At 43.3% G+C, this 9,572-nt stretch overlaps 1 protein-coding gene across 2 annotated transcripts; it reads left to right on the top strand.

Annotated features, from left to right (window-relative positions):
- Positions 1–1,051: 1,051 nt before the first annotated feature.
- Positions 1,052–7,692, top strand: ska2 (spindle and kinetochore associated complex subunit 2). Of its 2 annotated transcripts, none has more exons than XM_005926856.3 (7): positions 1,052–1,197; positions 2,656–2,748; positions 3,277–3,384; positions 3,918–3,989; positions 5,912–5,954; positions 6,629–6,758; positions 6,960–7,692. In XM_005926856.3, the coding sequence occupies exons 1-7, from the start codon at positions 1,165–1,167 to the stop codon at positions 7,084–7,086; spliced, it is 606 nt and encodes a 201-aa protein (XP_005926918.1). In that variant the 5' UTR covers positions 1,052–1,164; the 3' UTR covers positions 7,087–7,692. The 2 variants fall into 2 exon arrangements, with proteins under 2 accessions (XP_005926918.1, XP_005926917.1); XM_005926855.3 differs by having other exon boundaries at positions 3,208–3,384.
- The last annotated feature ends 1,880 nt before the right edge of the window (positions 7,693–9,572 follow it).

Raw genomic sequence — 9,572 nt, 5'->3', positions numbered from 1 at the left:
ATGACAGAGAATATGCATGTTCTTTTTGTTTTAATATTTTAATTTATATTTAATTGTGTTGTGGTTTGCAGTGTTTTGTGTTGTTTCATTTTAAATTTGTTTAAAAGGAAAAAACTGAAAATTTAAATAGATAAAAGCTGAAATGTGAATAGTTGGTTTCTGTATTATATGATTTATTTATTACATTTTATGTGGAGTGAATAAATAAAAGTGTATTTACGGTGGCCACTAGAGACAAAGCACATACAAACTCCAAAACATGTCCGAACTCTGAAGCACGTACAAACCCTGAAGCACGTACAAACCCTGAAGCACGTGCAAACTCCAAAACACGTACAAACTCCGAAGCACGTACAAACCCCGAAGCACGTGCAAACTCCAAGACACGTAAAAACTCAGACGCACGTACAAACTCCAAAACACGTAAAAACTCCAAAACATGTACAAAAGACAACAGAAGTTCTCCAGGATGCTAGGGCGCAGTGTTGAGCTTTTGTTACCTAGTGGCTACACAAGCCAGCAAGTACCAACGACCGGATTTGGTGTGTGGTAGTAACAGGTAAATGAACTTTTTTTTTTTGAATTGTTTGAACATATATGAGTGCTGGTGTATAAATATACAAACAATACACATATGCTTTCAATGTGTAATTTAAGTGATCTAGGTAGCTCTGTTTTGGAAGTTCAGTTAACGCTAGAAATGTGTTTTGGAGTTTGTACATGCTTTTTGGAGTTTGTACGTGCTTTGTCTCTAGGGGCCACCGTATATATTTATATATAAACATATATAAATAAAGCCACTTTTTTTTACATTAGTAATTCCTTTTGTGCATAATTTTATATTGTTGTTAATAATAAATTAACTAAAGAAACAAAACAACCTAAAGAGTCGGTTAGGTGCCGAAAGTATCGGGTCCTTTTATTGAGTCGAGCTGAAAGAGCCGGTTCTCTAAAAAGAGCCGGAATCCCATCACTATCAGGAAGATCCTAAAATGTTTCAGCAGGACTCATCTCACTCCAAGCCAGAGGGGGCGCCAAACACAGAAACAAACTGGGAGTAATATGGCGCACAGCTCTCGGCTCGGACACACGTCCAATCAGCTTTCTTCCTTCCTGACAGCTGGCCAATCACAGCGCCCACGTTCAGGCTGAAAACTGTTCAACATGGAGACAACAGTTGAAAAGCTTGAGGCGATGGTAAGCACAGCGTCAAACTCCTTTTCCCGACTGTATCTTTTGGCTGTTGAACCGCTATTGATCGTAGCTTTGCACACGGTGTGCCGCTCACAGCAGGCGACTCACGGTTCTCTGCTAAGAAACAATCCAAAGTCAGGCCCATCAAATACCGCAGGACCGTGAAGGAGCTCGGCTAGTTTCAACATCGCCGCCACTCGAACGTCACAGAGCAACTCGGAGCAAGCAGTCCGCAGCGGGACCAAGTGTAGCATCGCTCTGTTGTTTTAGGACTTTTATTCACAGATTGTTTGTTTTTCGAGACCGTCTCAAACACCAGCTGTCTCCTGCACATGGCTCAGTGCATCAAGTCTCACGGTGCCAAAGCCAAGCGTGCTTACTTCCCCGTAACTCTTATTGCAGAAGGGAAATGGGAGGATGTGCAGCTGTAGCTGAGCTCTGTCTGTCTGTCTGTGGTGCTGACCATCTGTACAGGTTGTGCAATCCTGGGACTAGTGCAAAGTTTACCGTGTGTGAACCTCGAGCTGTTGGCAGATGCTCTGACTTCATTGCACTACTGTATCAGACAACTAGTAGTGCAATAGTATTGTCAAAGCATCTGAAAACTGCAAGGACCACCTCTGTGTTTACACACCTTCAATAAATGCATTAAAGAAAAGATGCACTTTATTTACCTCACAGCTGGAATAAAGTCGATATCAGATAATTACTTATCTGTAATCCAAATGTAAATACAGCCATTGAAAATAAGTCTCAATACAAATATTACCTTGTAATACAAGAACAATATTTAAAATAATAATGTGTGTGTGTGTGCGCGCACACATCGATCCTTACTTCTGCTCAAGCTGGAGTAATCTACACATTTGTGCTCTCTAAACAACGAATCAGACGACTTCCTTCTTAAGTTCGCTCCGATGTGGCTGCAGCTGTACAGCTGTCAGGGTAGCAGCAGTGACGTTGCTCTCTGAACCACTCAATCACTCATCAAATCAGAAACTTGAACCACTGGCCCCCTACAGTGAGGAGATCTGATGGCTGATGTTGTCTGGGGACTGCTGGACCATAGACCATCTTTATCTACTGTCCCTCCTCTGCACGTGTCCAGACCTTTGCAGCCTTGTGTCTCTGTCCTGAGAATGCATTGGTCAGTAGGTGGTGAGTTCATACCTGTTGATCTCTGATCTGGAACGTTTCTTGGTGATTTCCACCCAGTGGTACAGAAGACCCCGGTTTAATCCTGAAGCTACCTGGATATGCCAAAGTCCTGCTGCCTAGTACACACTCTGTCCTGGAACAGGAACGTGGGCGCTGCACTTCATATAGTGTAACATGATGAGGTTCACATAAAGCAATGAGCTGTAAGTGTGATTCCACCAGGCATGTGGAGTCAAACAGCAAATAATCTGAACATGGTGCAGGAAGTTCAGTGCCACAATGTGATGCACTTTGTCTTTGCAGTTTCTGAAGGCAGAGGCAGACCTGGATTACATTGAGAAGCGGTTGAAGCTGGACTTCATCAACAGCAGTGCAGAAAATGGATGTCCAGCTGAGGTGACTAACAGATGACATTTCTCCCAGCATCTGCAGGCAGATCTAGAGAAAATCAAAGAGCTCTTAGTGAATTACTGGCTGCTAACACTGCGGCCTTTGTGCTTGGAAGTTGTGTATTATTTGTCTTTTGTTAAAAAAAAACATGATGTCATCAGGATACACAGAAGAACAAACTCCAACTAAAGTGAAAGTAAGATGAACCGGCCTATACCCATAAAGATGCTAATAGTTATAACCGTACCAACCAGTACATGTAATAAGACATAGAAGAGGGACGGAAATCCCAGAACTATCATTCAGTTCACCTGGATGCAGCGCTTCCAGTGGGAAAAACACTTTGTCACTCAGTGATACGAGTGATGCATGAGGTAGAACATTTCATGTTTGCAGAAAGGCAATAAGAGAAAATCAGGTACACGCATGTAGTCTGTGGGCTGATGATTGACCATGTGCTTGTAGAACAACCTGGCAGTGGTGCTGGAGAACCTGAAGTCTATAAAGTCCAAACACTCAGCCCTGTGCTCGCAGGTGAAGGAGCTCACGAGTGCACAGAAGGAGTCTGTAGACTCGATCAGAAACAACCTCAGCGGCGTCATGGAGCTGCTGCAACACTTTGAACAGACCACTGATATGGAGGTGGGTCAATCGACACCTTATGACTGTTTAACATAGCTCACTGATACAAGTACTACTGCTGTGGGAGGTCAGATTTGATTAACCATCTAATCAAAGGGAAAATGTGCAAAGATACGTTGTGGTGAACTTGGCGATGAAGTGAGGAAGGCGTGAGAGCACTTGAAGTGCTAATTCAAAGTTTAAACTGGTCTTCCTGTCCCAGAGTACCTGCGCTTGGCCCAAGAAAGCATCAAAGTTGAACACACACACAGAGACTGCAGAGAGCGCTTTGACGTGTCCTGGGTGTGGTGTTTTCTTTTCATTGGTTTAATCACAGTTAGCTGCCTCCAAACACGGTGCAGCTACTGCAGTTATATCCATAACATGTGTGGAAAGCAGGCCTAATGACATTTAATCACATTAATTGTGTGTATTGTTCACGGGTTTGTGCACACACCTCCATGGTGGTTATCGTGCAGATCGACATTTCTCCTGAATTCTCTTTAAAGCTTCCATTCAGGATCTGCTGTGTTTCCTTGTTGGTGTCTCTGCAGGTTGGGACACTGACCGAGTCAGAGCGAGAGTCTGTAGCACTGCTAAGTGCTGTCAGTCGCACCACAGCCGAGGTAAGCAGTACGACACCTTTAGACGGCACTTCTTTGATAGTGGACTAGAAGCATATGCTTGGTTTGCTTCAGTGGGAGCTTAACAGGAGGAGCCAGGGCTGGACTGGCCCGGGAGGCCAGTGGGTCGATCGAAGGGCCGCTGAGCAACAAGCCCTTTGTTCATTTTCATTACTGCCCTATCACATCTCCTCCCTGTGCGCCGTGCAGAGCAGAGTTTAGTGTAGAGAGATGTGGAGCCGAGAGAGAAAACGTCAAACTAAGTACAGCAGTGGTAGCTGCACCATCATCCACAGTGGTGCCAGCAGCACCTGCCATTGAATGTGTCCCACGATGTATCATTTTAAATAAATTACACGAGTTTACATGTCAGTAAGGAGTAAGAAGGATGTAATCCCAGCCCTTCTCCTCACAGTGAGCCACAGAACGTCTCTGCTTCCAACCTGGACTGTGTACATTCATCATCATCATCATTATTCTTAGGTTTATTTCCTGCTGGTCTCGGTGCTGAGTTCAGTCCCAGGCTCCTCATTTCACATTTAAAACCTGATAGTGGCCCCCAGTGATCCCCCAGTCCACCTGTAATATTCACAGTATGTGGTGTTGTAGCATAGCACTGCTCCCCACCCGCAGCTTCTTCTTTTTTCCTTTTTTGTTCATCTTTGCCACAAACGCGACTGTCACTTCACCAGAGCACATCAGTCTTTGTTTGCTCTTTTTAAACATAGCGACAGAAAGATGCTCTGATCCTGAAAATGTGGAATCGTAAAGAATCAAAGGCCATGTTCGCACTAATGTGTTTCCGTTTGAAAACGGATCTTTTTCCCTCCGTTTTGGCCTCCCGTCCACACTGAGACGCCGTTTTTGCTCAAGGAAAACGCAGCGTTTTGAAAACGCTCTCCAAAGCGGATACATTTGAAAACGCCGTTTTCGTGTCGCAGTGTGAACAGCGAACCCGGAACCTTTTTGAAAACGATGACACATGTTAGTCATGTGATGCAGTCATGTGACCAATTAAACTAAGATAGCGGAGGGCGTTACACAGCAGCTGTTTTGTTTGACAGCCCTATTAAAGATTAATCAGTCTGTGCGTGCTCCAGAGAGCTTTTCTTCAAATTCTTTAACTCGCACTCGCTTTTGCAACTTTATACTTTTGTGTTACTCACAGCTACAACTCCACCTCATTGTGAGTCCATTTAACAAACTCGGTGCTTTTCCTCGACATTTTGCCGCCACGTTTCAAAGAGCCTGAAAGTAAATGAATGGCAGACAGAAATGAGGCGGGCTGAATCTTCTTGTGCTTCACTCATGCACAGGACTGGACGCACACCTTTATGAAAAGTGTGGACGCGTTTTCAGACGAAAACGCCGTTTTCAAATTTATCTGGGGCTAGTGTGGACGTAGACAAAGTGTTACATAACTTTAATACTTTTACACACAGCAGACGGCTGCAGATACTTTTAGTGAAACACGGCTGAAGATTGAATTTTTGGTATAAAAATGTTTTTGTGCTGTTAAACAGAACGAGGACATCGTTTGCACATAGGAACTGAAATCCTTTTTGCTGAATAACAGCCTCACACACGTCTGCTGAGCGATCCCAGTCTCTCAGCTTTATCTCATTTGATGGTTTTCTGACGTGGACTCTGGTCTCCAGTTATACATTTGAAGTTCCCACTGGCTGAAGTTTTTGTTGCCATGTGTAAATTAGACCTTCAGTTTAACTTGATGTTACAATCTTTGAGCTTTACAGAACTGAAGCCCATCACAGTGGTTTATGCTGTGGATCAATAAAAACCGATAATATTGACCCTGGTAATTCTGTTACTCTGTACAAAAATAAATATAGATGAATATGAATCAGTGCTTTACCTTTGGTCAGAAGCTCCTGTTTCACTGCTACCTGCTCCATGTTTTCTTCCAGGTGTGTTCAGCTGTAGCAGCTTCTCACCACGAGCAGCCACAAAGTAAGTCTGTTACATTCAAGTTACATTCAAGTTACATTCTGCCCGTCTGCTGATTGGTTCAGGCTGAAAAGTCTTTGCAGCTGTTGGATGGAGTGAACAAAACGCAGATGTTAGTCCCCACAGCTTCAATTGTAGTAATGTTTCTCTGAAATCGAATATGTAGATTTTCTAAAATGCTTCAATTTTAAATTGTAGATTTTTATTATTGTAGAGTCTCAGTGCTCTCATAAGATCATTTGAAATCATCTTGGTACACTTGTGGTGAGCCACTGGTATTTCGTCAAATGTTCGTAGCCTTCAGAACCTAAAGTAACACTTATTAAAATTTATGAGCACACCTATTCAGCGTTGGTAGTTCATGGTAGTTTGAGGGTTTGAATGATTTCTTTGAACATTTCTTCAGCATCACCCTGAAACAGGATGTTTGCATTTTGACAGCATTGTGCAGCAGATGAAACGAGCCGGTCCTCCAGACCTCTCTGTGTGTGGTTACAGAGTTTTCCTCTATTCACCAAATGTTAGATTAATGAATAATAAAATGCTTTTAGATGGTTAGTTTCAAATCACATGTATATTCAACTCCCCTGTCCCTCCGTGACCAAGTTAAAGAGTTTCCCAACCTGTGATGAATAAAATAATAATGATCCATGTCTGATCTGTCATTGTGTCCCCAGGCAGTGAGTGTGAGGAACTGACTGCAGCCATGCTGGAGTTGCTCCCCCCGAGCGTACGCTCCAACATCAAGCTAACTGACCTCAATACGTTCTACCAGCAGCTGCAGCAACATCTGGGCAAAAGTAACAGGTTGGAGAAAAACAGCTGTTATTGTGAGAGGCTATGGAAAAGTAAACTGGTTCATTCTGAAAAAGCTTGATTACATGTTGAGTCTGGATTGGCTGTCACTGTGTAAACGTATGATTACAAGCAGCCTGTAGTCTAAAGAGTTTTGAGTGGTCTGTTAGGCCAGAAAATCAGTTTATAAATGTGAATCCATTTCCATTGCAGGGGATCACTTAGCGTGCAGAAGATGAAGCAGTTGAAGATGAATGTGAGCGATGCTAAGCTGAAGGTCCTGCAACAACTGTCTTTAGTTGAGCTGGACAGTAAAGGCCATGTTCGTCTTGTGCTCTGAGCAGAGCGATGGTTGTCACAGTATGTACCGAGTTCTTGAGCAGAAACTAACCACGTGGGTGGGATAGACACATACGGGCCACGAGATGTCAGTTATACTTTCAGCCGGCGCTATGGTCGGCCTGTACGTTGTATAAATGCTCAGATAGATTCACCAAAGTACAGCGCTGTCCTTTGAGCACTGGGGCATAAGCTAGCCACAGTGATGCTGTGAAGATGCACAGTGTGTGCTGCCTGTTCGTGTTTTTCATGTTATGATAAGGTTTATTGTAAAAATATATGATTACATTTTAACACAAGACCCTTTCCCCTGAGTAAAATGCTAAACCCTTAAAGATGCTAATAGTTATAATGTATTTTTGTCACCGCTGTAACTCATTTAAATGAGTAACTAACTTACAGAGTTTCTAACAGTAAAATCTACCTTCAGCTGTGTTGATTGAAACTCGAAATCTTAATACTTTAAATGTACAAAGAACAATGATGGACATTAAAATAAATGTAAAATTGTAATGTGTGGTCCTCTCACTTTGTGAAGTGTGAAATAAAAGATAATGCTAAGGGAATAAGATTGTTTCATTCATATATATATATATATATGTGTGTGTGTGAAAAACTCCGCTGTCGCCGCTGTGGGCGTCTATCCTCCAAGCTCGGGACTACCAGAGGCCTGGGAGCTTGAGGGTCCTGCGCAGTATCTTAGCTGTTCCCAGGACTGCGCTCTTCTGGACAGAGATCTCCGATGTTCCCGGGATCTGCTGGAGCCGTTCGCCTAGTTTGGGAGTCCCCACACCGAGTGCTCCGATTACCACGGGGACCACCGTTACCCTTCACATCTTCTCCAGCTGGTACACTACCAAAACTTTGGACACATTTAATGTTTTTTCTTTAGTTTCATGACTGTTTACATCGTAGAGTCTCACTGAAGGCATCCAAACTATGAATGAACACATGGAATTGAAGGAGTTCCCAGAGATACTGAGCACCTGTTGGTCCTTTTGCCTTCACGCTGCGCTCCATCTCATCCCAAACCATCTCCACTGGGTTTAGGTCAGGTGACTGTAGAGGCCAGGCCATCTGGCACAGACATCACTCTCCTTCTTGGTCAAACAGCCCTCACACAGCCTGGAGGTGTGTTTGGGCTCATTGTCCTGTCCTCATTGTCCTGTCCTGTGGCTGCAGGATGCTGTGGTAGCCATGGTGGGTCAGTTTGCCTTCAATGTTGCTTTTCCTTAGTCGTGGTTTCTTTCTTTCACCAGTGTGTGAATGTGTGTGTGAATGGGTGGATGACTGAATGTGTAAAGCGCTATACAGATACAGGCCATTTACCATTTCTTAGCAGCTGTTTGACCATAAAGGCCTGATTCACACAGACTCCTCTGAACATGTAGAGATGTGTCTGCTGCTGGAGCTCTGTGTGGCATCTATCTGGGCTCTGATCTGAGCTGCTGCTAACTTGTAATTTCTGAGGCTGGTGACTCGGTTGAATGTATCCTCAGCAGCAGAGGAGACTCTTGGTCTTCCTTTCCTGGGCCGATCCTCATGTGATATAGTTTTCATCAAATTTCGTCAAATAGGCCTGTGAGCTGAGTTATTTATCACTTTTTTGTTTGCTACATTATTCCATAAATCTTGCTTCATATATTAGATGTCTTTAACATGTATATATAATGTAGATGCAGTAAAATTAAAGAAAAGCATTAAATAAGAGGCTGTGTCCAAACTTTTGACTGGTATATATAATTAGGGATGTTCCCGGTGACTAATTTCTTAGTGGACTGAGTTCAAAGAAACACTTGGATGTTAGGTTAAATTTACATGAGTATAAATGGCTCTTACAGGTTGCTCCAGCCCTTTTATAGTAACAGACTCTTGAGAGTTATTTCCAGGCGACTAAATGTAACCAAATCAGTTATCAAGTGCACCAATCTAGCGGGGAGTTGCCAGGACAGGTGTGACTGGTAGGACCAGGCTTGCAAGGCTGCCCAGGTCTCCGTTTTTTCTTATCAGAGGAGGCAGGGAAGACACCTGGATAACAGAGGCAGTCAGTACTGGGCTAATCCTCTCACCTATCAGGCTCCATCTAAGCTCTGTACTGCCACAAAGACCCATAGCATCAGAGGTTGGGACTTTTAAACAGAGAGCCAATCCAGACTTCTTGGATTGGGGTACCGTTTCCTTCAGATTGACACACTGCTGAAGTACTGCTCTACTTATTGTTGAGATGTTACCATGCCGTAGGAAGGAAGTAATGCTTTGCTTAAAAACTTTCTCTTAAAAGATATTTGGTAGAAACAGGGACAGTCTCTGGAACAAGAAAATGAATTTAGAAACAATGTTGTTCACAGCGTGGATTCTGCCTATTAATGACATTGGGAGGTTGTCCCATGTTTGGAAGACCTGCTTCATTTTGGAGTAAGCTCCAGTTGGAAGAATAGAAGCAGACTGAGTGTAGTAGTAGGGCCAATTTAATTTGAATCTTTTTAA

The sequence above is a fragment of the Haplochromis burtoni genome, unplaced genomic scaffold (genome assembly GCF_018398535.1).
Source record: "Haplochromis burtoni strain Fernald_Lab_line unplaced genomic scaffold, NCSU_Asbu1 Contig_24, whole genome shotgun sequence".
Taxonomy (NCBI): domain Eukaryota; kingdom Metazoa; phylum Chordata; class Actinopteri; order Cichliformes; family Cichlidae; genus Haplochromis; species Haplochromis burtoni.
Note: the sequence above shows the minus strand (reverse complement) of the source record. Positions and strands in the feature narration are given on the sequence as shown.